The sequence below is a fragment of the Onychostruthus taczanowskii genome, unplaced genomic scaffold (genome assembly GCF_017590055.1).
Source record: "Onychostruthus taczanowskii isolate IOZ18803 unplaced genomic scaffold, ASM1759005v1 scaffold26, whole genome shotgun sequence".
NCBI classification, from domain to species: Eukaryota; Metazoa; Chordata; class Aves; order Passeriformes; family Passeridae; genus Onychostruthus; species Onychostruthus taczanowskii.
In genome coordinates this window covers 8,196,364-8,223,964 of record NW_024499906.1, presented here as the reverse complement: position 1 = coordinate 8,223,964, position 27,601 = coordinate 8,196,364, and the positions used below count along the sequence as shown (strand labels likewise).

Genomic DNA, 27,601 nt, shown 5'->3' with positions numbered 1-27,601 from the left:
GCCGGGCGCTTTATGTAAGGGCAGAGGCGGAGCCGGCCCGGCTGCGGGGGTGGCGGCAGCAGCAGCGCCATGTCCTGGTACCGCAACACCGTGTGGTTCGTGAAGGGGCTGCGGGAGTACACGAGGTACGGGCGGCGGCCGCCCGGGGCCCGGGAGGCGGCGTGGGGCGGGCGCAGTGCCCGGGCTGGGCCGTCCCGGTCTGCCCGCAGGCGCGTACCCGCGGCGGGGCCGCCTTGGTTTGGTGTTCTTATGGACAGCTGCCCGCCCCCGCCAAGGCGGGCGGATTCCAGCCCCGCTCGGTGAGGGCTGGAATGGTCGGGGCTGGGTGGTCTGGGGCGGCCGAACGCCACCGCGAGTTGTCGCTTTCATTGCAAAACACTGGAGCAGGCTGCCCAGGGAAGTGATGCAGACACCATCCCTGGAAGTGTTGAGAAAAATGTCTGGATACGGCACTTGAGGCCGTGGGTGAACGTGGGGGTGGTGCTGGGTTGATGGTTGGACTTGAACTTAGACTTTTTTCCAACCTTATTGATTCTATGATACATTGCTGTTTACAGTGGCACCGGCATTCATGGCCTGTCCTATGACTACAGAGAATAAACAGGGCAATTACTGGATGCTGAGCTGTGAAAGTGCTTTTCAACCCACACATGTGTTTATTTTGGAAGGGCTTGCTTCTAGTTTCTCACAGGTGTCTCCTGATTTGTTCAGGGGTGGTTACGAGTCCGCTTCCAAGCGCTTCAACCCAGCTGATGTGGAGGTGGATGTGGCTGGAAGAGCCTTCCTGGTCACTGGTGCAAACAGTGGCATTGGCAAGGCCACAGCTAAGGAGATAGCGAGGAGAGGTGAGTAGGGCTTCCATGGAGCTCCCAGGAGGCTTACAGAGAAGATGTAAGGAAGCAGGTTTGGCCTTCCAGCACTTACACACAAACACAAATCCCTGGGATGTGGCTCATTTCACAGGGGTCTTAGTGTGGGTTAGAGGCTTAAGCATGGCAGTGTAGTGAAAACTGGGATAAGGAAACCAAATTAGCAGAGAGGAGCTGCAAATTGTTTTTCAAGTGCATATTTACCAAAACTATGTATATTATAGTGGTATCTAAGGATGTTGGTGACATATCGGTGTCTGTTCAAGGTTAATTCAGTACAAGTAGCAGCCTGGCTGAATTTGAACTGAAGAATCTGCAAATGTATAGTACGATGAAAGAAAACAACTGTCTTTACAAAAATGAGATGGGAGAGCATAAAAAAAACCTCAATGTAGCTGTTCTTGATCTTAATGATAATACCCTGGAGTTTGTGCCCTTTGGCTGATTACATGTAATTATGTTTTTATGTTGCTGTCTATACGTAAAGACATGGTATAAACTGGGCCTAGCTGCTGCTGAAGCATAAACCTAATCCCTTACAGAGTTGACAAAGTAATTCCTGTTGTGCAAGAGTGACAGGAGCTTTGGCACATAGAATGAAGGGGAGGAGCTTGTGGCTCTGTTCTCCCTTTGTGTGCTTAGGTTTTGTAACTATCTTATGAAGGAAACTGGCGACTCAGTTAAACAAAACTAATTCAAAACTGTTAGCATCAAAGAGTCTTTGGGTTTAAGATTACATCAGTGCCAGCATGTGATTGATTTCAGGTTCCCACCACTGCTATTGTACATAATCACTTTATGTAATTATTGCTTTGCCAGGTGACTGTTCTACTCACAAATGGATATCTCTACCAGGTTTTGCAAGCTGGAAAGCTGGCTGGATCTGTATGGAATTTGGTCACCGTGTTTAGCAGAGTGACCTTGGGCTCAGACTGCGTGTCTGAGATGTTGTATGGGCATTGCTGTTGATATGAAGTTAAAATGACTTCCTGGTCCCATCCTTGAACATCTCACTTTGAAACTCAGTGTCAGCTCTTGGGGCTCTGGCTTCTGGTTGAATCTCTTCAAGTACGCCGCGACAAGCAAATAAGGAGTTCCGACTCAGCAGAGGAATAATCAGGCTCTGTTTGCTTTACCTTCAAGAACTCAGATATTTCTAACTAATGATGATCTTGCTGACAATTGCTGTAGTCTGAGTTCAGCTTTTCTCTGAATTGGTGTCTTATGGATATTTGGATTTGGGCTTTTCTCTGTGTCTTGTGAACTGCGCTTCCAGCTTGATAACAGTCTTCTCCCAACTACTCTGATTATTCCCATGTGTTAAGTTCAAACAGTTTAAGTCTTTACTTAAGCAAATATATTTAAATTCATTTCCTAGTGTGTCAGTCACACCTAAACTTTCCCCCTGTCCTGGTGCTCAGTGGAAAAACCCCTCTTGTAGACAAAAGGTTTCATTATCAGATCCCAGAACGGGCTGTGCAGTGTGTGACTGTATCATCCCAAGGTAGACTTGGTATTTTGCATTTGGGTTCTGGGCACTAAAAATGTGACCCGACACAGTCGTTGTTTCTATTATGGAATAATTATGTTTCTATTAGGGATTAATTCCTTGAGATTTCTAGAAGTGGGCTGCTAGCAATCCCTAAAACACCTTTTAAGGCAGGCAAAAGTAAAGAGTATAGATATGCCTAGGACTGAAATTAACGCATCACTTGTAACAATCAGAGAACATGAAGCAAAAAAAAAATTTGCCTCGTTGTACTTTAGTCTTGTGTTTGTAGGCTTTCTTTAATATGATGAAGTGATGAGATCGTGTTAAGTATCCAGGGCTCTGAGAAGAGTCTTGCCTTGTGTCTTCCTTTCATGGAGAAACTGGTTGGAAGAGACCTCTAGAGGTCACCTTGTCCAGCATCTCACTTGGAGCAGGACTGCTGGCAATGTAGATCAAACCAGTCATTGCTGTGTTTTGCTGCTCGATACCCACAAGGATGCAAGTTATGCGTCCTCTTGAGAAAGCCTGTCTATTGAGAAGAAAACTACTGAAAATTATTTTTCTGATGAAAAATAATTCAGATGACCTGAGCCTCCCAAGCTGCAATTGAGGCCATAGTCTTTGTCTTATCTCCCACTGCTGAGAATTCCAATAGCTGGCACTTTTATTTCCTTTCTGCAGAGCAATTCTAGTCACTTGTGTTGTTCAAGCCCTTTAATGAACTTCTTAAGGCATATATTAAAAAACCATCTATGATATAGATGCCTTAGCTCCAATTTCCCATTTAGCTCTGGTGTTTCACCCACTAAAGATGATGTACAGACTTGACAGAAATGGTTTGAGCACAGTGCTTAGAGTGCAGTGGCCTTTTCCTTGAGTGATGACCCTGCCTGCCTTCGCAGGAGCGAGAGCCAAGCAGAAATATTCCAGCTTTTTTTCTTATATCTAGTATCTCACCTAATTAAAATGTTGGTGTCTCCCCCAAATGCAGTTAGTAATTATCAAATGCTTTTCTTGTTGCAATCCACCAGGTGGCACAGTTCATCTAGTTTGCCGAAATAAGGAACGCGCTGAAGTTGCCAAAGAGGAACTAGTGACAGAAACGGGCAATCAGGTGAGTTGTTTCTTAGTCTTTTGTTTACTTTTAGAAAGGTTGTTAATATTAAAGACCACAGAGGCCTTGAGATACTCTTCCAACATCTTGCTGTTGTGTTTTTAAGTAATTTCATACAGACATGGAAACATCTATCCGTTTATAATTCAAATGATTTGAAGTGATTAACTTCAAACCATTTGAATCACCTAACTTCATTAGGTGATGTATTCTGTGATTAGTAACATCATCAGCAGCATGCTGTTTCATTTAATGTTTGTTTGTTGATTTGCCTTTTGATATCCTACTTATTATTCCTAACTATGTGTCTGAGGCTTTTAAAAGTTAATGCATTGCAACACTCTTGCAACAACATTTATGAGTCTACAGCATTGGAGCTGAAGGTTTTATGTGTCTGAATAACATGCTCTTGATTTGCTAAGGTTGGCTGCTTTGTGAAGTCCTGTGTGTGGTACTAATTCTATGCTCTACATGCCTTTTCATTTCCTTTTCTTATAATACCTCTTCCCTCTGTTACACATTCTTTTTGTTTCTGTATCTATCACTCTGCAGTATACCCCTGTATCTGTCACTGTTGCTTTCATTAATTGTTCAGGAGGGTGTGCTTATGGAGAAGTTCACTAGTCATTATCTATCTTACTTGGTACCCTGGTTTTGGCTGGGATAGAGTTAATTTTCCTTCTAGCAGTTCCACTGGTGCTGTGCTTTGGATTTGTGACCAAACCAGTGTTGACAACCCACGTTGTAGTTATTGCTGAACGGTGCTCACACAGCATCAAAGCCTGTTCTTATTCTCACACTGCCCCACCCAGTGAGCAGGCTGGAGTGCACAAGGAGATGGGGGGGACACACTGGGACAGCTGACTCCAGCTGACCAAAGGGACACCTCAGACCATTCGACTGCTTGCTCAGCAGCAAAAGCTGGCAGGAAGAAGGAGCTAAAGGGAGCATTCACAGATATGCTATTTGGTTTTCCAAATCACTGTTGCATGGGATGAAGTCCTGCTTTACTGGGGATTGCTAGATGCCTGCCTGACAATGAGGAATAGTGAATGAATTCCTTGTTTTATTTTGTTTGCACAAACAGTTCTGCTTTGCTTATTAATGTCTTTATCTCAGTCCACAAGTTTTGCCTGTTTTGTCCTTGCGATTGTCTTCCCATTTCCACTGGGAATGGAGTGAGTAAATAGGGTTGTGTGGGGCTGAACTACCTACCAGGGTTAACTCACAGCACATGGATGGAAACCTGTCTTCATTGTAAATAATGACTTGGCTCTTGTACACTGTATTTTGATTCCAGTAATAGGTTTTAATGTGGATCAAAAATTCTGAAGAGTTTTTTTATTGTTGGAGATGTCATATTGACTAAATTTCTGCTCTATGATTTCAGCTCCCTAGTGTGGCAACCAGCATTACTCTTCAGTTCTTTAATGGAGGTGAATTAGATCAGTCCTTATGTAGAAATAAATACCTTCCAGCTGTCTATAGCTGTGTGATCCCATGGCTATAGTAAGGCTGGTGATTATCTGTGTTACCTCCTTCTCTAACTGCCATCAGGCTGCCTGGGAAGAGAGGTGAGTTTGACCTCTGAAGGTTCCTTCATGTTCTCTTTTCTGTCACCTGGTGAAAAAAACTTGAGGCAAATAATATTCTTCCTCTAAAGGCAGCAAAATTACTGCATTCCCACTTTTTGGTAGGCTGCAGACCCGTCATTTCTGTAGTCATGGGAGAGTGTGAGGGCACTGCGGAACTTGTTTGTGACCCTGGGGACAGGACACTTGTGCAGAGAGCAGCTCTCAGTGAAGTGTTAGATGAGCTGTACAAGAGGCCCTGTGGGACATGTGACTGCACTGGGAAGAGCATTTTAATAAGGAGTCCACAAGAATATCCTTCTTTATAAGTGCTCATTCAGAAACAATTCAGAGAGATAATAAAATGCTTTATCTGCAACTTGACAGGCTGTATCCAGGCTGAACTTGCTCTTCCTGATAATTTGGATGGAGATCCTGTTATAGTATACACCAAAGATTTTTTCCATCTTCCACAGTACATGCTGGAGAAAATTTTTATTTAATGCAAATGAATATAAAGGAATAAAGACCTGAGTGCTGTCTAGGAGCAGGAAGACTAAATGCTGTCTAGTAGAAGAGTAGGAGTTGATGTGCCTTTGTATGCTGGTGAATGCCACTGAAATGGAGTTATTTGGCAGTCACCTGCCCCTAGATCTGGGAACTGGAAAGTTCTCCTAATTTGTTAAAATAGATCAAGTCACGGATATTAGGTGTACTTTGAAAATGGCTTTGCTATCATTGAGGACTTTTATAGGGAACAGGCCTGAATATCCCTTTCCTGAGTCAGTGTGACGGTCTTCAGCAGATAAGTGTTGATTGAGATCTTTTTCAATCTCTGAAATCCCTTGCAATACTGAACATCTGCTCAAAAATCCTCACCTCTTCTGTACCCGTAGATAATGGTATTAGTTTTAAAAGTAGAAAGTTTTAAAGAGGTATCCAGCTTGAACAAGTAGAGCAGTGTCACGTTTTTGGTTATAAGTGATTGACAAAATGGATATGGTTGGAAGGGACCACAGTGGGTCATCTGGTCCAATCACCTTGATCAAACAGAATCATCCTAGAGCACGTTATTACAATGAGAAAATTCTGACTCAAACTCAACTAAGGAGCTAAAATCAAATTACTAGAGAGAAAGTCATGTGCTTTTTATCTTCAGGGAAGCAGAATTACAGGCAAGGAATAATGCCATATCATTTCTTCAGCTTCTTCACTTTTCTCATTTGCTTGTATAACGAGCATTTAAAGAAACAACTTGGAAAGAGAGGAGGCCCTTTAATGATTATTTGTTGTTTTGCAAGAGAGCACATCCTCTGCATAATTATTTTAAAACTGCCTTTTCCTGGCATACCTCATAAGACTATCTGTGGTGTGTCTTTGAGACTAAGTGCTGTCTAGGAGAAGAGTAGGAGTCGATGTGCCTTTGTATGCTGGTAAATGCCACTGTGCTTGTACTATGTAGAACACAAATCTGCAAAAAGCAAAAGAATTGTCTGTAGCAAACAGCAAAAGGTTTTTGATGTTTTGGAGGGAGGAATTGTTTCTAGCTTTAGTGGTTTAGAGAATGATAACATTGTCAAGCCTTTTTTTTTTTCTTATTGCATCCACATTGCTGGCTATAGTAATCAGTTAATGCAGCAGTTAGCATGCAAGGGGATGCAGAAGGCACCCAGCACTCAGACAGCTGGAGTGGGTGCAGTGCTGCTCCTGAAAGCATGCTTTACCACCCTGGCTGGAGCAACTGTGCCTGGCATGTGGGACACTAGCCCAGCCAGAGCTCCAGAGGGATAATGTGGCAGATATTGGATTGCAGGGAGTGACTGGGACTTTCCCTGAGCCTGGGGCAGCACATGATTGTGGCTTCATCTCTTGGATTCTGCTGTCCTCAGAGTGCTGAGCTGCCAGGTGATGTGACGGCAGGAGATGAGCAGGCTGCAGAATCACAGGGAATAGAAACAGGAGATTGGCAGGGCCTCTACACAGAGTAGAAGAGCACGTTGCATGGAAGGAGGGACAGCTAGAAGCTGCATTTGAATAAGTAGTGGATAGAGACTTCTAAGATGAGGAGGAATTGAAGCTTGTGAATGATGGCAATAGAAGGCAGCTGCTTCTCTGCCTGCAGATGTGCATTTATAGGATAGGTATAGTGCCATGGAAACACATGAGGAAGAGCAAGCTCTGTCAGGGGAGGTGTTGGAGACAGATGATCCTGAACAGTTGTTGACAGTGGGAGGAAATTGTGGGTGATGATCGCTGAAGGCTCCTTCCTGTGGGGGATGGAGGCACCCGTCTGCAGTCTTGGCTTTATGACTTGAGAGATTTGTCGCTTGCTGGGAACTCAGATGTGAGGCATTGCAGAGAGTCTGATGAGGCTGGTCTGGACCTTGGCCTCCGTACCTCTTGTTGCCCAATCACATGGGCACCCATGACATTGTGAGGGGTAACCTGGAGTTCATCAAGGCTGTTTAGAGAGTCAAGGGCATGGAAGCCCTAGCAGTGGTCTCCTAAACCCACACAGTGAAAAATGAAAGGGTTTGGGTAGGAGCATATATGCCCTGCAGATCAACACCTGAATGTTCAGCTGGTGTCACTTTGGCCTTAGCCTTTATGGCCTCTTGGACCTTCTCTGTTAAATGAGCTTTGCTGAAGAGCAATGATGTATTAGAGCAAGAGCGCCCTTGCCAACAGGTTTGCTAAGCCTAGTGAGGAGGTTTTAAAGGGGTTTCATTGGTTTGTAGTGACCAAACCCAAAAGAGTAGAAGAGTCATGAGAGTAGTGAGTATGTGTCTAGGGGACAGCGAAATGGAGGAAGGTCTCACCGTTTTCATGAGAAGGTAGCATGTCTGGGAGCCCATTTCAGATGCCTGTTCATGCGTACACATAGCATAGGAAACACAGGAATCCATGCGTGACTGCAGAGCTGTGATCTCACTGGGATTAGGCAGAAATAGTTGGCATGACTAGAGTGCTGGAGAGGATGTATACCCTTGCTCATTGTACTGGTTTTGGCTGGAGTAGGGTTAATTTTCTTCACAGTGGCTTGTATGGGTCTGTGTTTAAGATTTGTGATGAACACAGGGGTGATAATACAGAGATGCTTTTGCAATTGCTGAACAGGGCTTACATAGAGCCAAGGCCTTTTCTACTTTTTGTGCTGCCACACTGGAGAAGAAGTTGGGGTTGCATGGGAGGTTGTGAAGAGACACAGCCAGGACAGATTGACTAACTGACCAAAGGGATATTTCAGACTGTATGATATCATGCTCAGTATATGAAGCTGGGGAAAGGAAAAAGGAATGGGGAGATATTTGGGGTAGTGGCTTCCCAAGTAACTGTTATGTGTGATGGGGCCCTGCTCTCCTGGAGATGGCTGAACACCTGCCTGCAGTCAATTGGAAGGCAGTCAGTCAATTCCTTGTAAAATGTCTAAAGGGCCTGTATTCCCAGGCAGTTTCCCATCCAAGTGCTAACCAGGCCCAACCCTGGTTAGTTTCTGAGATCAGACAAGATTGGGTGGTCTGAGGATTGTATGCACATGGGCTTGGGGTTTTTTGCTTTTGTGTGTAGCTTTTGCTTTCCCTATTAATCTGTCTTTATCTCAGCCCACGAGTTCTCTATCTGTTACCCTTTTGATTCTCTCCCTAATCCCTTTGGTGAGATGACTCTGGCTGTGGACAAGAGTGGAGCAGCTCTCCTTAACTTTGACAAGGCTTTTTACATGATTTGCCGTGATATCCTTGTATCCAGTTTGGAGGGATGTGGTTTGAAATGGTGGATGAAAAGTGGGTGGGAAACTGTCCAGATCATGTGGCTTCGAAAGTAACAATCAGTAGTACAAAGCTGAGCTGTTAATGATTTTTAGTCACATCCCCATGAATCAATACAAGGGCAAAACCTGATGACATCTTTTTAAGAGTGCAGGTGACAGAATGAAGTGCAGTCTTTGCCTAGCTGGCTGGAAAATAGATGGCAGAAAGACACCTGGGAGTGACAAGTTATCCCTCTGTGTGCAGTGTCCTGGGGCAAGGGAGGCAAACTGTACCCCAGGCTGTATGAACATGAGTCTAGCCAGAGGGCTGAGGGAAGTGCATCTTCCTTTTGATTAAGCCTTTTGTGAAACCACAGCAGGAGTCCTATGGCTGGCTTTGGGCTCCCCAGGATGAGGAAGTCATCAATGTCCTGGAGCGAGTCCAGCAGAGAGTGACTAGGGAGATGAGACATGTGATGTATGAAGTGACTCTGAGAAGGCTGATTTTGCTCAGTGTTGAGAAGGCTTAGATGGGTCTTGCTGCGTTCTACAGCCATGTGATGGGAGTGTGTAGGGAAGGCGCTACCATGCTTCTCTTGGAGGTCTTCAGTGGGAAGACAAGATGCAGCTGACACAGATTGGAACAGGGACAAAATTCTGAGTAGACAGTAGGAAAAATGTTTTCACCATGAGGGTGGTCAAATGCTGGAGGCTCAGAGCAGGGGGCTCATACAGACTGGTGAATCTCCATGTTTACCAAGCAGCCTCCAGGGTCTCTTCCAACCTAGATTATTCTCTAATGATGTGATCTTGAGCATTTCCTTGGAAAGTTCAGCCAAAGAGAAAGCTGCTAAATTGTTTAAACTGAAATTTTGCATGCTTTACAATATTTTTCTAGTACTCTGTTATGCCTGACTGTCACATATATTTATCTAAGTAGGACTCTCTCTTAATAACTTTGGCATTAAAAGTCTGTGTCTCAGAAGCTTTAATGACTAAACGTGTTTTAAGGACTAGAGTTAAATTTTGCAGTTGTGCATGTTAGCCTGTATTAGTTGGCTTCTAGAGACACTATTTTTTTCATACTACTTAAATACCTTTTCACTTAGACAGGCCTAAACAGGATTTATCTTCACTTTCCCTGTTGATTGTGACTTAGTTTCTTTTCCTTTAGAACATCTTCTTGCATATTGTGGATATATCTAATCCCAAAGAAATATGGAAGTTTGCTGAAAAATTCCAAAATGAACATAAGCTAAATGTGTTGGTAAGTTCATGTACTTTAATCCTGTGTGTCTGTCTTGGGAGTGTGTAGGCTGTGAATTTGTCTGACAGGTCATGTAGACTTGACAGTTTGGCCCACAATTCTGTCCTTATTTTTTTCTAAATGCTTTTTTCAGGAGTCTCCATGGTTTGCTTGCTCTTGTCCCTTCTCAGTTAATGCAGAAAAAGAGAAAAGCAGTAATTTTATAGCTGCGTCTTTGGAGACACCATACATTTTCTCTTTGACTTTCATTGCTAATAACATTGTCCCTCTTAAAGCTAGACCTTCTGAAAGATTAAACTTCTGCAAAGACTCCAAAGACTAAAACAGATCCAGGGAGGGACCAAACAATTAATCATAATGGTTGGCAAAGGGCTCAGTGCAGTTCCCCCTTTATTTAGCAGTGAAAATTTGCTTGGGGGCTGTACCACAGCTGAGGCACCTGGAGCAGCTCCATTGGTGCTTACTAGATGAGGAACATCTGATAAAAAAGAGGAAATAACTTTTGAGGAGTGCCAGTGAACACGCAGGAAGGTGTGTAGGGGCAGATCTTTTTTTGAGGAAAAGAAAAGTCTGATCTCCTTCTGAAAGATAAGGCAGAGAAACAAATGTGTCAGAGACTGTGCTAGCTACATGCAGTTTGCAATCATGATTTATTGAACAAATAAAAGCTACACAGTGTATCTTTGTTTTGTAGTGCCAGAAAACAGCAAATTAACGTGAGCTGCTTGTATGTGTGGATTTCTTTGTAGATATTTGTGTTGATTGTTTTTGTTTAAAGGAGTTGTTTTACAGATCAACAATGCGGGATGTATGGTGAATAACAGAGAGTTAACTGAAGATGGACTTGAAAAAAACTTTGCAACAAACACTTTGGGTGAGTATTGAAGGTCTTCTTCTGGAACACACTTATTTTGCTTACAGAAATGTGTTTTTATAGCTGGGTTAATGTATGTACTCCTGCTCAAAGAAGGGTCATAGCATTGCTGTGCCAGGGATGGAACCAGGAAGGAAAATAAATGTTATAGCTTGCTTGGAGTGTCATTTTTTAATTTCTCCATTTTCAGTTGTTCTGATAACAGCATCTTTATTTATCATAGCAGAAGTGAATGGTAGAAGGGAAATGGTAGGTTGATTCTGAAATTTGCTAGGAAACTTCATTCTGAGCATTGCTGCTAATGATGCTCTTTGTAATAATTGTGTTTCTGGAGTTTGGATGGAGCTTGGAACACGTTCAGATGTTTCAAGAGACATTCAGATGTTTGAGTGGGCTTGCAGAGCCCTGTTCTGTGCGACAGAGGTGCTGTGTGGGAAGCCTGTGCCATATGCAGTGCTCTGGATGCTCTCAAGCAGGTGCAATCTCTAGTCAAGGGATTGAGCAGTAATGGGCAAGCCTTGGGTGCTCCATGTGCAAGGGGCAGTGTGTGTGAACTGTGTGGCAGTGGTGTAAGAGGGACAAATGATGGGAAACAAGTCAAGAGGGAAAGTGGAGATGTGGAAGGGCAGGGAAAATGGCAAGCCAAGTGGAAAGTTTGCCTATAGGAGCTGTGGACAAGAGGTGAGCAAACAGCCAGCCAGCAGAGAGAAGGCTGTCTGACACTGCTGATATCTGTAAGGCTGAAAGCTGCACCTCTTGCACAGAGACACATGGTGCTTGCATCAGCCCAGCAGTCCTGACACTCTTCTCCCTCTGCCTCCATGCAGGGTAGGTGGATTTCTCAAGAGACTGTCTTTTATATATTCAAAAGTGATACATTAAGAAAGAACTGTGGTGCTTTGTTTCTGTGTTTTCCTCCTGTTCATCATTATCTGGAATGAGGATGAGGAAAACCTGGTCTATAAAGATAAGGCATTTATAGAACTAGTATAACCTGTAAACCATTGTTGGTTTTTATTCTTAACCTTTTTCCTGTGTTGGTTCCTTAAATCCTATTTATGTTTGAAAGCTAGCATTTTAGTATAAATGTCTTGTGCTTCACTGTTATGGTGCATACAGCTCATTTTTTCTGCAAGTCTGAATACATTAAACTGGCAATTAAGTATAAAGGCAGAGATTAATTTGGTTCAGACTATTCTTCTACTAACATTCTTCTGTTTCTCATGGTCAAAAAATTCAAAAAGAGTTTTATATTGCCATCAAATTTCCCTTGGCTGCATAAGTACCAGAACTTCTATCCTGAGGGATCTATTCACCTTAAATTAGTTTTTGTCCTCTTGCAGACTTTCAGACAAAAACCCAGCAATGTGCAAAGGTACAGTTCTTCTAGAGAGAAGCAGAGTGAAACGAACACAACAGTCTGAATACAAAAGCATGTTTTGGGTTAGTTTCAGACATTAAGGCTATTAAGTGCTGAGGAACTGTAGTAGTGCATCACTTGAATTATATTTTATCACACAAGTAGAAGCAGCAAATTCTGCTTTTCCAGCTGTAAATCAGCCTTACTAGTGGTATACAGCTGCACAGAGGAAGCTGAATTATAGTTGTAGCAAACTAGGAAAATGCCTGTATTGTCTTTTGTGGATGTTACTTATAGATCTTAGTTATTCATTCGTGTATCACTTGCTGCATGATTGTATAAGAAGCTTAAGGAGGTAAATCATCCTCTGTTGTCCAACTTTTTCAGAGTTCAGACAAGGACTGGGTTGTTTGCTTAGTCTGCTTCCTCTAGAAAAAAAAAGGATTAAATTTTGAATCTTGTAGAACAGAGTGGGACCTGGTTGAGCAGGAAGAAGCTGACAGGGCAACAAGAAGCTTCTGTGCTTGCAGGCCAGACACACATGAAGGACTAAGGCTACAAACCACAGTTTTTTTCTTCAAAGTCAGGGGGATAGGGTAATGAATCATAACTTCTGGAGCCACAGTAGGAGAAAGCTGTGTGGAGAAAGACCTGTCAGAGTAGATGCTCTGTTATTTCCCTAAGTACTATGTGCCTTTGGGTGTGTTTTTCTTGGGAGAAGTTATTTCTGTTTCAGTAACTATGTGTGGTTATAGGTTCTCAGAGAAAATCATGGCTAAATTAGATAAGGCTGGTATATAGGTTGGCTGTAAATTTGAATGTGGTCTGAAAGAACAAACTAAATTCTCCTCTCTGCCCTAGTAATGCTAAAGCCTGAAGGGTGACATGGGCTCAAGGCCCTTGTTTGGAAAATGTGCAGTTGTCCCTTACTTGACTAAGATAGAATAATATCAATATCTTTTGCAGATCTTTACATGTAGAGTATTCCTTCCATGTTTCTTTCACTTTTTTTTTTTTTTTTTCTATCTTGTATCTCTGGTCTAGTAAAGGAGTGTGTAGGTTGTAACTATCTAAAAATGCAAGACTGAAATATAACATGCTTTAAATGCACACGTCACAGTTTTTGAATGCTGTATCTGATATCTGATTAACATTTCTATAAGCTGTAAAGTTGCTCATTTAGGTGTCTGAAATGCTGCGGAGTTTTTAAATCTAGTCTAGGAATGTTTTCCTCTTGACTTATCTGTTAGTTCATTTTTGAGCATAATGGATGTCAGTGTTCATTTCTAATTGATGACCTGATTTGTGAAATATACTTTATATCCTGATCTTTTCTTGGACTACATGGGACAAAAATGACTGCATAAGTCCTCTTGTACAAAAATAACAGTGGTTAGAATAGAAAGTAAAATTCCCTTAATGTAAAACACAGCTGTCTGGCTCATTGAGGATGGCAACTGAAAGAAGAGGTACGATAGTCCTCTCTGGTGCTGTCAGAGTATGCAGGTGGATGAAGTTCATGAAAATGTAAAATGCAGGTTGATAGTTAAGGCTTGGTATGGTTTGTTTAATATTCAAGTTCAAACTGTGAAGTGCTTTGAGCAGGTGGTAGCAGCTGCATCTGTGCTGGTGCCTGTAGGACCCTTACAGTGAGTCTGAGGCACAAATGCTGCATGGCTCGTTGTGGTTCTGTTGTTGCTGTCAAATGAAACACCTTGCCTGTTTTCCCTGCTAGAGGCTCAAGAGCTGTTGTCTGATTGCTGGAGCTCAGTGAATGTAGAGAGCAGAATGGAACACTTAGACTGTAATGTGGGAACACTGGCCAGGCACAAGTCTGGAATAGCACTGTGCTGATTGAAAGACACTTTCAAATAAACCAAATTGAGTGGCTTGCTTAGGGTAATGTGGGCAGATTTCCTGCAGACCTGCCAGTCCTGGTGGGCAGATTTTTTTCTCTGTCTTCTAGTTTGTGTGATGTAGCTCTTATATTTCTTCTTGTGGGCTGACCATGTACTCAGGGTTGTACCCAGGAGCTGGGCAGCAACGAGCAGTCATTTCTTCTGATGAGTCTTGTAGACTTCTGAGTCAAAACTGTTTTTTAATTTTATTTTATTTTACTTTTTTATTATAACTCCCAGCAAAGACTATTAAAGCTGTTGGTATTCAGTCATTTTGAAAAAAAACCCAAAACCTTCAGCATTTATAAGCAAGTGGAGGTAAAAGCAGCATGTTCTTATTGAAGCAGGCATTTAGCTGAAACAATCCTTTTTCCTCTATTTTATCACCTGCCTCACTTTGCTTTTACTCAACGTATCTTCCTACTTGACTTGGAAAAATGACATATATGTTACTTTTTTATTGCTACTTACCAGGCAAGGGGATGCTAAAACACACTGAAAGATAAATGATGCTCCCAGTATGCATCTTTTCCTCAATCTAATGTGCTCTCATGTTTTAATAATATATAGACATATACTTCCACTCTGTACAAGAAGGGTTAGAGCCAGAGGAAGTGAGATGTTTATCTGTCATAGTGACACTATAGCCTCTCTATGGCAAACTGCCTGACCTGGTTGCATGTTTGTCAGTCTCTTCCCTACACATGAACTGTATCTAACTGGCGTTAACAGAATCCAGTGCAGCCTGGTCTTCTGAATCACTTGGAAGTCAAACAACTTGACAATAGTCAGCTGTCAGTCTGGTGTAAGTCCAGTGCCTGATCTTTGGCAAGACAACCTCATCTCTGAAAAGGAGACTGTGGTTCCAGTTTTCTTCCTGAAGAGCTTTGAGACTTATGGATCAGAGGTGGTATGTGAAAGGATAAGGTTGAATATAATTGCACATGCAGAAACTGTACTGCAGCCTGATTCCCAGGAGACAGAAGAGCTCTTATTGAGATGAGCTTTGTCATTTGAGGGAAATGTAAACCTTTATTTTGTGTTTCATGTTCATTAACTCTTCCCATACACTCTCAGTTATTGCTAGTGCGGTGGAATTGGCCCTCAGAGACAGCACAATCTTCATTCCTGATCTCTTACTCAGGAGAAGAGACTCAGGGATGTCTCTTACTGGGAACTGCATAAACCGCGGGAAAAGGTAATCAGGCCAATGAAGAATGGAACTGTGTTTGTTGGGTGGTTTTGTTTGTTTGTTTCTGTGGTTTGTTTTTACTTGCACTCAAGCAAGCCAGTTTAACTGATTTTTTCCAGATGAATGAGACATTGAAATCTGTACAGCAAAAGTTTTTTTGGTGGTGTTGGGTTTTTTTGTTTGTTTGTTTAGGTTTTTTTTGTTCCCACTTTTTTCACAGTTAAAATAACAATGTTCCTAATAATACTGCAGCGCTCAGGCAGATTAAACACTTCACTTAGTGTGGTGCTGGCTGCCTGCCCTTATCCGAATGTTAGCAGGGCAAAAACCTCACCAGCAGTGTGTCACTAATTGCCAGATAGAACATCAAGCAAAAAACATTCTAGAATCCACCAAGACACTTGGGTCCACAGCAATTGTATCATCAATTAATTTGATGTTATAAGCAGGTAGTGGGTTTACAATATTACTTCTGCTGAAACCATAATTTTCTTCAAAGTTGATTTATAAAGTACAGATTTTAGGGTCACATTAAATCTTAAAGCAATTCAGATTATATGTTTGTGTACTTTTATTTTATGTGATATCCTGTTAATTTTCAGTCTGAACTATGTGAATCCTAAGGAGTCTTCCAGGTTCTGGCAGACTGATCTAAACCACCAGCAGTTTGGAAATCTGCATGCACAGTGTTTGTTTATATTTTCTGTTAGGGCTATCCTGTGTTTTGATTACTTTCATGTTTTAGTATAGCAAGACTTGCAGTTTTCTGTGAGAAAGACCAGTGTCTAATACACTGGAGGCTGCTGTCCTGTGCAGTAGGATAGATTTCATTTTGTTCATGAGACCCACAGTGGAATAACTGTTGCAAGAACATAGAGAGCTGCCTTTCCACAAGACCTAATAATAGTGTCTTCCATAGAGTCCCCTCAGCTTCTGCATCATGTCATAGGAAAGGTAGCAGAACTTTATTTTGGAGTTTGAGGCAGTTGGGCTGATTTTTGTAGTTTTTGGGTTTAAAAAAAAAAAAATCAACTTACTGTATGAATCAAATGTTTATCTCCATTACGGTGCCTCATTTTCTACACATATGTCATGAATATTTCACTCTGTGATTGTGAAACCACTGAATTTGTGCTTATCCAGGTTGGCAGAGGAGTTCACTGTATGGGGTCAAAAATTTGATTTGTTAGAGCACAATATCAGATTACTTGACTGAATTGAGAGGATCTCAGGCCAGGTGGAGCAATTACCGGACAGACCACAAGGGAATGCATGGTGTTCAATATTTTCATTCAATATTTTTGGTGGGTTTTGTTTTTATATTTTCAGAGTAAACACGAAACTTAAATATTAATGTGCATGAACAAAGTATGTTCTCATTAAATGCCACCTCGTTACTTTTACTGGAATGAGCATGTTTAATGCATAGACTGGCAACTCACCCTGTCTACTTTAACGTATGATAAAGTTGGTTTATGGTGTGTAATGGTGTTGCTCTACAGAAAAGCTTTAATTACTCTGTATTATATGTGATCAGTTATGGGAGATCAGCTCCAAGGCATAAAGCCTACAGAAGTTTTTCCAAAGAAAGCTAATGTTAAGAGGCTGTTTATCTTTGAAATAAATTGTACATCTATCCCAGGAGCCTTTTTGACTAGAGAAAACACGGCCAGCCAGTACTGTGTCAAACCTCATTACACAGAACAGGGCTCTAGCTTGTCCAGTATGTTTTACAAGTCAACTCTTCACCTTACAGAGTTCAGTAAGGGCAAGATGAAATCCTTTATGTGGGTGTGATAGACTGGGCTCACCTTCTTCTGCATTCCTACTGTTTCTGAGCAAACTCCCCAGTTCATCATGCTGGACTCTTTTGTGTCACAGCGAATACTTCTCATCAAAGGGAAATGTTGTATACCATTTATTTCACTGATTTTCCCCCCCCCATTGCACCAGTGGAAGGCAAGCGTTCAGGACATGTGGATAAAGTATCTTCCAGTGACAGGAAATGGTGATGCACAAATCTGGCCCCTGTCACACAGTCCTAAATGCAGGTAGTACCAGCTGTATGTTCAGCAGATGCCCAATAATTACTGCTTTCAGTGCAAGGCACAGCACTGTTGGATGTTGCCTTTCCTTTCATGTATTTTTGTGTTAAACCATTAAAAAAACCCAACAAAACAGCTCAATCTGTACAGTTCAAACACAGTGATAATTAAGCATTAACCACATTTGATATGCCTTATCTTTTTAAACTAGGCTCTGTGGGGGGAAGTTTCTCCTTTGACAGACAAAAATATTTTTGCATCAAGTGTTAGAATACTCAAGTGCTCATTTTGGCAAGGCTGATATCCAGTACATTGGTATTAATAATCAAGTATTAGCAAAAGGACATACAGTTTGGATGTTGCCTTGATTTCCTTACATAGAGGCAGACATGAATGTAGTTTCTTCTACCGAATTAGTCTTAGTTTTCCTTGCAAAGTTTTTTTTTAACAAGAAAAGTTTCCTTTTTTTTTTTTTTTTTTCCCCCATAAGGATGGTGGCTGGCAATGCCTTCATTTGATGTAGCTGTGCTGGACAAAGTACCTGCCGTGAGGTACACAGCTCTGCCAGGCCCTGCAGTGACCATACCTTTTTTTTTTTTTTTTTTTTTTTCCCCCCCCTATAAGGATGGTGGCTGGCAATGTAGCTGTGCTGGACAAAGTACCTGCCGTGAGGTACACAGCTCTGCCAGGCCCTGCAGTGACCATACTGAGCTTTCTCCCAAGCTCTTTGGATGGCACCATCAAACTACAGGCCAGCTTTTGCTCTAAAAAAAGTTCCAGTTGATGATGATGTGTTCTAAACCTTGCTGATAAAGTATATCTGTTTTGCTACTACTGTTCTAAATTTCTTTTCCAGGCTGTTTTGCCTGACAGACCAGCCCAGGCAAATAAGAATGTGTAATACCCAAGTATTTTTGTCAAAGGAATGAGGAGTTTGTGTTCAAACACTTAAAATGGGGACAGTAGTTGGTGAAATATTTAGCAGTAGGAGAAATGAAATGCTGCAGCCTTAATGCCTGATGCATTGTGTCTGTGTGTGTTTTCAGATACAGTTGCTTGCCATAGGAAGCTGTGATCAAACTGCTCTGTGTTGTCTCAAAGCAAATGAGCAAGTGGTCTTGTGGGGCAAAAAGATGGAATGCTCTGGCTTTGTGGGATTTACTGAATTCTTAATAAACTTGAGGAAGAGAGGAGATGTGGGCTTTGCAGTTAGTTTGTGGTTCTAAATAAGCACATAAACTTCTGACAAGCTGTAGTTGCTCTAAGCAGGAATTTTGGCATTGAGTGTTTCTCTTATTTGGCTGGAAAACAAAACAAAATTCGGTTGTTAATGAGGCAACATTAGTGCATTCATCTTTGCAGCTCTTTAGAATTAACAAATCAACATGAAGCCCCTTAAAAGTGTAAATTAATCTGCAGGACAGTAAAATGGAGCATCGTCAGAGCTGGTGCATTGCAGCTCTGCCTTTAGGAGACGCAGCTTATTTAACCAAGACATGATGTTACTTTTTTTAAGAATCCACAGCCAAACAGCATTAAAACCAGGCTCTCAGCTTGTACTGAAGTGATATTTTTTTTTTTTAAATATTTTTCCCCGACATCGCGGCAGCCTCCCCTGACAGTCAGGGGAGTTCTTGTACCGATGATGTCATCGCTCAGTCTCCCTGCTGCTACCAGGGGACACAACTGGGCTCTCGTCATTCGCTGGCAACTGCCTTTGCTCACATTTTCTGCTGAGGACAGGCTGCATTTACTCATCTGCGGTGCATCTGCTTAGTTTGATTTGCCAGGGTTTTAAATATATTGTGTGTGTATGGACGTATCTCTGATTATATAGAGAAAGTGAAGGCTGCTGTGACTGACAGGGGAACTGAACAGTTTGTTCCCCAGGCATGTAACATGTTTGATTTTGGTACCGTATTTATAAATGTGCTGTATTTTAACTGGGTGATCTCATTGCCTGTGTGGAAGAGAGGTTATACAGACATGCTGAAGTCTTCATGCCTAGTGAAAAACATGGCCTTGGTAGCTCAAGGAAAAAAATGCATTTATCACTGATAGAATTGTTGAACTAGAGCCATTTGTAAAGACATGAGGGGGAAGTAGATGTAGAAGCTCTAGACTAAATGGAGCTACATTCATTTTGAATTGAATGGAATTTAAAAAAATACATTTTAAACAGAAAAAAAAATCTCTGTATTGCACTTGGTTGCCTGAGACATCACTAGGTGTGTCTGTGTCAAATACACTGATAGTTGGACAGTGTTTGTAATAACAAACTTTGCTGGTCATGGTAATGGAATATATTTGTGTGGTGTGTAAAAATCCTTGCTAAATGAACATGATGAAAAGCAGGGAAGGACTCAATTAACTTTCCCCAAGTAATCTTAGCTCAGCCTTGGGCAGACAACATTAATATTTTTTTCCCCCAAAGATTCCTTATCTTCCATAATGGTCACGCTGGGGATTTAAGGGGTGGGTTTTGTGTGCAACACAAAAAGTATCAGAATACTCTGAGTGATTTCATACTGAGAAGGGAAGAATTGACATATCTCAAGTGCATATGCAGTGCCCTAAGAACTGTAAGTATGAAGTACAGTTTCCTTTTCTATGCCAGACTTGCAGGGAAAATGCATTCCCGATTTCTTCACTGGCATCACCTTCCCACACCCAAGGAATTCCATACCGGAGCTATTTTGCCTTCAGATTCTCACAGATGAATGTAGGGAGCTGTTTTCTCTATAGATAAAACAAACATGAAAATCTGTAAAATAATCTATGGCAGTGTGAACCACTACAAATTGAGCTGGCACACTACAGGTGAAACAGCAACAAAAAATTGTCATTTTCAGATCAGATTTCAGAGATAAAGAGATTTTGGGTTTTGGATTGTTAAGGAGGGTGGAGAGAGAAGAAAGCTTTTTTTAAAAGGAGAAGTTAATGTTGGTGCTTGTGTGTCTTTTAGGTACATACATCATGACAACTGCCCTGTTGCCCCTCCTGGAAAAAGCAGCTGATGCCAGAGTGGTGAGTCTGTGATGCTGTTTAAAAGGGTTGTTTTACTATTTTTACCTTCTGGCTTGTAACAGCAGTTCTCTGACTGTGTTAGCAATGCAGGATTACTTAAAATGCTGTAAGGATCTCTAAAATCCTCTTGGATTTTGCTAACAACAACCTCCTGCTCTAAGGCAAAGCTCCTGCCTGCTGCTCTCAACCCTTCATTGGAAATCAGAGTAAAATACTTCATTTGGGAACTTGCCCTCTTAGATTCCCTTGGGCAAGTTAGCTCCTTCAGCAAAGTGCAAAATATGCACAACAGGAGTATAAGCTTAAAAGAACTTTACAGATCTTGGTGTAAAATAAGACAGCAGGTACATTTTTTGAAAATGAAATTTCCCAAGTTTTATATGGCTTCTAACTAGCTTTGGTAAATGCTAAGCATACAAACTACAAATAGTGCTATTTTCTTTCTCCCCTTTACTTTCCAAAAGGAGAAGCACAAAATTTCTGAAATGAATCAACATAAGTTTGAATGAAAATCCCATCTTAAAAACCTTATGTATCTTCCATCTCATCTCCAGGTATGCTCTACACATGAGCATAAGCATAATGCAGAAAGTATGCAGAGGAATCCTGCTCCGTAGGGACTTCTAGCTGTGGCCTGAAGACTACATTGCATGCATGAGTGCATCTGTGGGGAGTTCCTGGCTTTGCTTTTCATTCATTTGTTTTTCATTCATTTCATTACAGATCACTGTCTCTTCTGGGGGCATGCTTGTTCAAAAATTAAACGTATCCGACTTGCAGTCGGAAAGTGGGCCATTTGATGGAACCATGGTGTATGCACAGAACAAGGTACAGCCCATGGGAGTGAAAACAAAGCCCAGCCCTTCTTTGCTAGGCAGCTCATACCATCTGCTTTGCAAAAAGCCTGTTGGTCACTGGTGCTTTCCCATTGCATCCAACCCATATGCAGATGCACAGGCAGTAATCTTCAGGAGTGCAATGGCATGCCCTTAGGAGTGCATACATCTTGCATGGAGGAGAGCACAGCTAGACTTTGATTTAATATGAGAGAAGTCCCAAGGGGGAGCACTGTCTTTAGCTGATGAACCCTGTCTGCCTGCTTAGTTCTTGCCCACAGTCTGCAGCAAGTAGATAATGGTCAGTAAAAGCAGTGCAGCTGCTTTAAAAGTAAATTTGTAGCCAGGGTATGGATGGCAATGACTGTGGAAGTCTCTGATGAAATTACCCAATAAATCCAGCCAGGATGAGCAAGGGTATATTTCTGCTGTACATAAATGCTCTGGTATTTATGGCACATTTGATGTAGTTTATTTCCCTGGGAACTAATTTGGTGGACGGGCTGTTGAAGTCGGTGCTAGCATGGCTCTTACTGCTCTGTCCTAGAGACAGCAAGTTGTCCTGACAGAGCAATGGGCAAAGGCTCACAGAAATATCCATTTCTCCGTGATGCACCCCGGCTGGGCAGACACTCCAGGTAACATCTCCTTCACACTCTGACAATATTTCTTTCTTTACAGGATTTTTTTGTTTAAAAGCAAAGAGAAATGAAACTTCCTAGTATATTTTTCCAACAGGTGCAATAATTTATTTTCTTCAAACTGGTGCCTGAAGTAGTTTTATATCCCCTTGGTGGCTCTATTCTGCACAGTGCCTATATCTAGAGAATAATAATGGGCAGTGAAATGCTTCCAGCCCTGCACAGATGCACAGCAGAGACACAGTTCTTTAAGGTAACCTTTAAGTTACATTTGTAGTGGAACTGTTAAACACACAGATGGAGCTTCTGCCTCTGTAGGTACCAGTGTGCAGACGCTGGGAATTTGTGAGGGCATGTAGGAGAATGCACCACTGTGCAAGCCCTCTGCTCTTCCTCTAAACATTTACTGCTGTTGAGAAGCAGTTTGGCCATTCAGCCTTTGTCTGAGCTGCAGCTGTTCTTCAGTGACTGTGCCTGAGCAGGTGGGCCAGCATGCGCTATGCATGTTGCATTCCCCAATGTTTCCAGCCCCCAGTGCCCAAGCTTGGGATGCAGAAAAGCAGTTACATCTCTAGGTCTTTTATAGGGATGCAGTTTCCAAAATTTGCTTCTGAAGAAGCATTTCCCTTTCTACTTTATGCTTGAAAATAGCCCTTTCCAACTAAATATCCTGGTATTTCTTTTTCTTTAAAATACATTTATTTTTGCACTTCCTTTACAGATTTCAAACTTAATGAACCATAAAGTTATCCCACCTTAAAGTTCAAAGACTCTCCAACCCCCAAAAATAAACACCTGCATTGAATGGGCCCTCAGTCACCATCTGTTGGACAAAATAAAATGAAACCAGAGTTTAGACAGGAAGTAAGCAATTTTTAAATACAGGGCTGCAACTGGTTTTCTAAAACTGGTGAGAAAAGAAGAGCTAAAAATCCCATTACAATACTGCTTTTTGGAATTTGTTTTCCCTGTGTTTGTCATCTTTATGGTTTAGAATGGAATTGGCAGAGGAACCTCTTACAGAGCCTGTTGTCAGTTTTTTCCTGTAATTTGACCCAAACAAACAAGTGGTGGATCATCTGGTGGCTTAGTGCTATTCTCCCGCAAGCCATCCTACTGCCAGATAGGGGGAAATACTCATTTTCTTCCATAAGCTCCAGAGATGCCTTTTCTCCTTCCTACACACAGAATGGCAGTTTGAAGCTGGTTTGTGGTTTTGGTTTTTTGGTTTGTGGTGTGGTTTTTTTTTTGTTTTTTTTTTTTTTTTTTTTTTTTTTTTTTTTTTTTTTTTGGGTTTTTTTTTTTTTTTTTTGGTGCTTTTTTTTGTGTGTGTGTGTCAAAAAAGCTTTGCATGGCAGGCCACCATTGCATTGTTATCCTTTCCAGCTGTGAGGTCGTCCATGCCTGATTTCTATGAGAGGATGAAGAACTCGCTGCGCACCGAGGCCCAGGGAGCCGACACCGTCCTGTGGTTGGCAGTGTCTGCTGAAGCAACAAAGCTGCCCAGTGGCTTGTTCTTCCAAGGTAAGGAGCAGTGTCTCACAGTGCACAGACTGGAGATCCCAGCCTGCTTGAGCTGAGGATCCCTGTCTGGCTTGGAAGGGGATGAAGGCTGCACCAGGCAGCTTGTGCAAAGGATAAAGCATTTCTCAAAGTTGTTTCAAGTCTAAATGTTCGAGTGAGCATTGTGTTAAATTGTTATGTTCCTGCTTTTGTCCTCTAAAGTAGCTGATAGAGACTTCAAAGCATTTCTTTTGGGAGGGCTGGGGATTTTTGTAATGAAAATGGCTGCATGTAGGACTGTGCCAGGGGAAGGTGAATCACAGCAGTCAAACAGCATCTTTTATGATGCTAGGAAATGAGCATCTTTCTCACAGAGCACTGGGAGTTGGCTCTGCTTTGACAGGTTCTTCTTCCTATTGTTCCATCCTAGCTAAAACTGCCAATTCCCCCTTTCTCTAACACTGGGCAAAGACTTGAGCACAATGGCGTTTTTGGCACTGTGAGCTTAGGGAATGGAAAAGTAGAGCAGAGCCTTTCTTTTCTCCCAGGCAAATGACAGGCATCTTTGTAGGAGCAGCTGGAAGCAGAGATGCCTCAGTGGTGATGCAGGTCAGTCCAGAAAAAGAAAGCTCAGGGTAATTTCTTACAGAAGCTTAGTGCTTCTGTTGGATGTGGCACTCAAATCCTGATTCACTGAATTTCTATATGGAGAATGCAGGAAGCTCAGACTTTTCTGCATTTGGGTTGACTTCTGTCCCACAGACAGTCACGCAGGGTTGGCTGACAGATACTTAAATGGATATTTTTCATGGCAGCATGTGGTGCATATAGAAACCCCACATTCCAACTGGTCAGCCTTCTTTGTAGAACCAGGCTTTGCCTTTCTTTTAAAAACTCCAATCACGTTCTTCTGGTCCTAATGCTTCTGCTCAGTTGTTCTTTCTGTTTCTTTCATAATTCCACCAGGCTCTTTCCTTTGGCCTTTTTCTACTCCCAGCTTTGGTAAACAGGGAACATGCCCTGCCTCTTTAGCTAAAGCTACTGACTTTTGAATGCTTTGGTCCTGGCATGACTGCTCTTAAAGCTGCAAAAGAAGTTCTGAGTCTATGTCTTGTGCTTATCAAATAGTGGTGAAGTCAGTTATTTCTTGCTCCCATGGCCTTTTGGAAGCCACAGCTTAGCATGGGCACTCTTCAGGCCCTTTCAGTGAAGGCTTTGGGGGTGCAGGAGCACTTTGCCACAAACCCCACGCTTCTGATCCTAGGCAGCCATTTTCCAAATCAGTCAGGTTTCTCTCAATTTTCTGCATTCTCTTCTTCTGTTCCCTCTGAAAGCAAACCAAAGCCAGCTATTTTTTTTTTCTGAGAAAATTATAAAGGGAAGTGAGAGCATGACTACTACTACCAGAATTCTCTGCATCTGCTAAAATATATAAAAAATGCTTAACAGAGACCTGCTTTCCAAACACTAGAAGCATCTTCTCTGTGATGCTGAACTTGGCTTTCATACCTAGTTCCCAAATTTTAGCACAGGCTACTGGCAGCACTGTGGCTAGGTGGGAAGCCATTCATAAGCGGTGATGGAGAAGGGAACATTACTCTCCTCAGTTTTCCACGAGCAGAAGTTATGTGGTGTGTGCAGTCAGGTAAACATTTGCTCTTAAGACAGCAAATACCTCTGCTCTTGTGGGGAGGCCAGTGGCAGCCTGATAGGTTTTTAGGGAAATCTGCTGCCCAGGGTTGCAACAGCTTGTTCTTTTTGTCTCAGCTGGCTGCTGTGGAAGTTGGGCTTGCTAAGTAGACTTAACAGTGCTGCACCAGTGCTCTGAGTGTTGTTCCACAGACACCTGACAGCATTGTTGTAAGGCTCCAGGCTCTAGACACCATGATTTGGAGGGGAAAATCCCTTAGAGTGGATGGTGGTAACAGCTGTATTTACAGAGTGAGTGACAGGCATGACATCTGGAAAACCAAGCAAAGCATCAAACTGAGCAAACTTGGTTGGATATGTGTTACTTGTGATGACTGAGCAATAAGCCCAAGTTCCTTTGCATTTAGAATTTAACCATTGTTTCCAAGGATGAAAGTAAGGATTTAAAAATTGAAAATAATCCTAACTACAAAGTCCCAGCTGGGGATTTGTACATTACTAGAAATGTTATCCAGGAGGCAAGGAAAAATGTTGTTTCAAGTGCAGAATCATCCTCTGCCTGCAGCAACAAACTCCAGCTATTTGTCTTTGCCTGGAGGTGCTGCCCTACTGACAGGCATAACCCCACAAGGAAGTCTTCTTTCTCCTAAACTGTCCCCAGCTGCAAAGGGGGGCTTGCTGCACAGTCCAGGTCATATTGTGCTACAGAAAAATTACTCCAGCTCCAAAATACAAATTGGTTTAATTTTGGTTTAGGAGATATGGTTAAGTAGCATTATTTACAGGTACCTAGAAGGTTAATTTTCCTGCCTTCAAGACCATGAGGTATGTTTGGGCAGTACAGAGTCTATCAAAAAAACCTCCTCTCTGCTATAAGAGAGTTAAATGTACCCATAAGGTTGGTTTTTTTCTCTTCTTTTCTTCCAGACAGGCAACCAGTCCCTACACACTTACCCCTAGCATACACCCACAGTCCACCGGAGGATGAAGAGAAGCTAATGGAGATGCTGGAAGAATTCTCCCAGAAGTTTAAATCTGTTTCTCCAGGAATTTAGTGTCTCTGCTGACACAGTGTCACCACAAATCTTCTAATTACACAGTAATGTGCTGTTGAGGGGAAGTAGGATGCCATAGGCCTGTTAAAAATGAATTAGGTTCAGGTGTTCTCATAATGAGGTAGTAGAGTGGCACCTGTGTAATTTTTCTCTTTTCTTGCTGCCAAGTCTCTCCCATTGTGAATATGCAGCTGCTGCCTCAAGACACACTAAGGTTGTGTTCTTTGGATTGGAAGAAAAATTGAGAGGCATTAAAATAAGCCCTGAGACTTTGTAAAGTTACCTAGAATAATTTAAAACACTCAGCACAGAGAAATGCAGAGGAGTGTACTTTCAGTAGCCTTCGTGAAGGACTTCAGGAAAGACGTGGGAATGTTTTAAGCAGCTTTAAACTGCTGTATTTGACAGGTTGGTGGCTTCCTTCACTGCATGAGGGTGATTGGGCTCAAGCATGTAACTGGGAATGCAGAAACTCTCTTGCAGAGCCTGCTTAGTTTAAAGGGAAGGATTCCTCACGGACTTTAGTTTCTATAAATTAGTGCTGGTATGCAGAAGTTATCCGCTTCCTCATGTTTAAACAGCAAGAATTTAGGAACACTGCCAAATGCCTTCCACATTACTTGATGGAGCCAGGGCTAAATATTATCCCATTTATGTCAAAATACCATGAAATAGGAGGTTTCAACACAACACACCCAGACATGGGTGGATCTAGCAGAGAAGTGGCTGCATGACTGTAGGCACAAAAAGAAACATGCTAAGATGTACCTGCTTGCCATTTCTCTGAGAGATTAAAGGCAATTGTTTTATTATTGTGAATAGATTAAGAGGGGAAGGGAGAACTGGCATGGCACAGGTCTTAGAGGAGAGTCCACCTCCTGATGAGAAGCTTGTATTTTGTCTGGATGTGTTTGCTTCCAGACACAGAGGACAGGATTCATCCTATCTGATCTGTGGCCATTTGAATTACTCATTGAGTTTCTCACCGTAAATCGGTAGAGGGAAAAATGGGCTTTTTCACAGGGATTTACTGGATCTAGTTTAAGAAACACCACCTACAGTGCTGCATCTTTCTAAAAGTGCTGAAGACAATCAGCTCACACTTAGACTTTCTGGTGGGACTCATTTTGTCTTAATTATTTCAGCTTTACTGCAAAGCCAGGACTATTATTAACAAAGGTAACACCTTTTCTCCTGAACTGAGTGTGTGTATTAACCAGCTGCCTCCAGAACCCAGCCAAGGTGCTGCACTGTTTCACATGTGGCTCACACCAGTGTGATAGGACCAAGGACCTGAACACAAATGTAACACAGATGTTCTTGAGCTCTCTGCAGTGACTGACAGCTAAAGACTGGTGATGGACAGAGGGGAGCTCCTTCTGTCTGGTTTATGTAATTAAGTTGCCTCCTATTTCCTTGTTATACAAAGATCTACTATTAAGTATCAGTTTAAGAAAAA

At 42.1% G+C, this 27,601-nt stretch overlaps 1 protein-coding gene across 4 annotated transcripts; it reads left to right on the top strand.

Moving 5' to 3' along the window:
* DHRS12 (dehydrogenase/reductase 12) lies at positions 1-27,601 on the top strand. 4 transcript variants are annotated; one of them, XM_041407282.1, is made up of 10 exons: positions 1-125; positions 712-845; positions 3,393-3,475; positions 9,969-10,061; positions 10,854-10,935; positions 20,396-20,457; positions 21,181-21,285; positions 21,841-21,931; positions 23,321-23,458; positions 26,015-27,601. In XM_041407282.1, the coding sequence occupies exons 1-10, from the start codon at positions 70-72 to the stop codon at positions 26,140-26,142; spliced, it is 972 nt and encodes a 323-aa protein (XP_041263216.1). In that variant the 5' UTR covers positions 1-69; the 3' UTR covers positions 26,143-27,601. The 4 variants fall into 4 exon arrangements, with proteins under 4 accessions (XP_041263216.1, XP_041263217.1, XP_041263219.1 ...); XM_041407285.1 differs by lacking the exon at positions 1-125 and adding an exon at positions 4,866-5,049 and having other exon boundaries at positions 793-845; XM_041407286.1 differs by lacking the exon at positions 1-125 and adding an exon at positions 4,866-5,049 and having other exon boundaries at positions 793-845; positions 10,840-10,935.

What these genes read in the sequence shown, in the direction of transcription:
- DHRS12 (XM_041407282.1), top strand. Translation starts at nt 70, where the DNA reads ATGTCCTGGTACCGCAACACCGTGTGGTTCGTGAAGGGGCTGCGGGAG. An exon ending in TGGTGTATGCACAGAACAAG is followed by an intron (nt 21,286 to 21,840) that starts GTACAGCCCATG and finishes GCTCTGTCCTAG; the next exon opens with AGACAGCAAGTTGTCCTGAC. An exon ending in CGGCTGGGCAGACACTCCAG is followed by an intron (nt 21,932 to 23,320) that starts GTAACATCTCCT and finishes TATCCTTTCCAG; the next exon opens with CTGTGAGGTCGTCCATGCCT.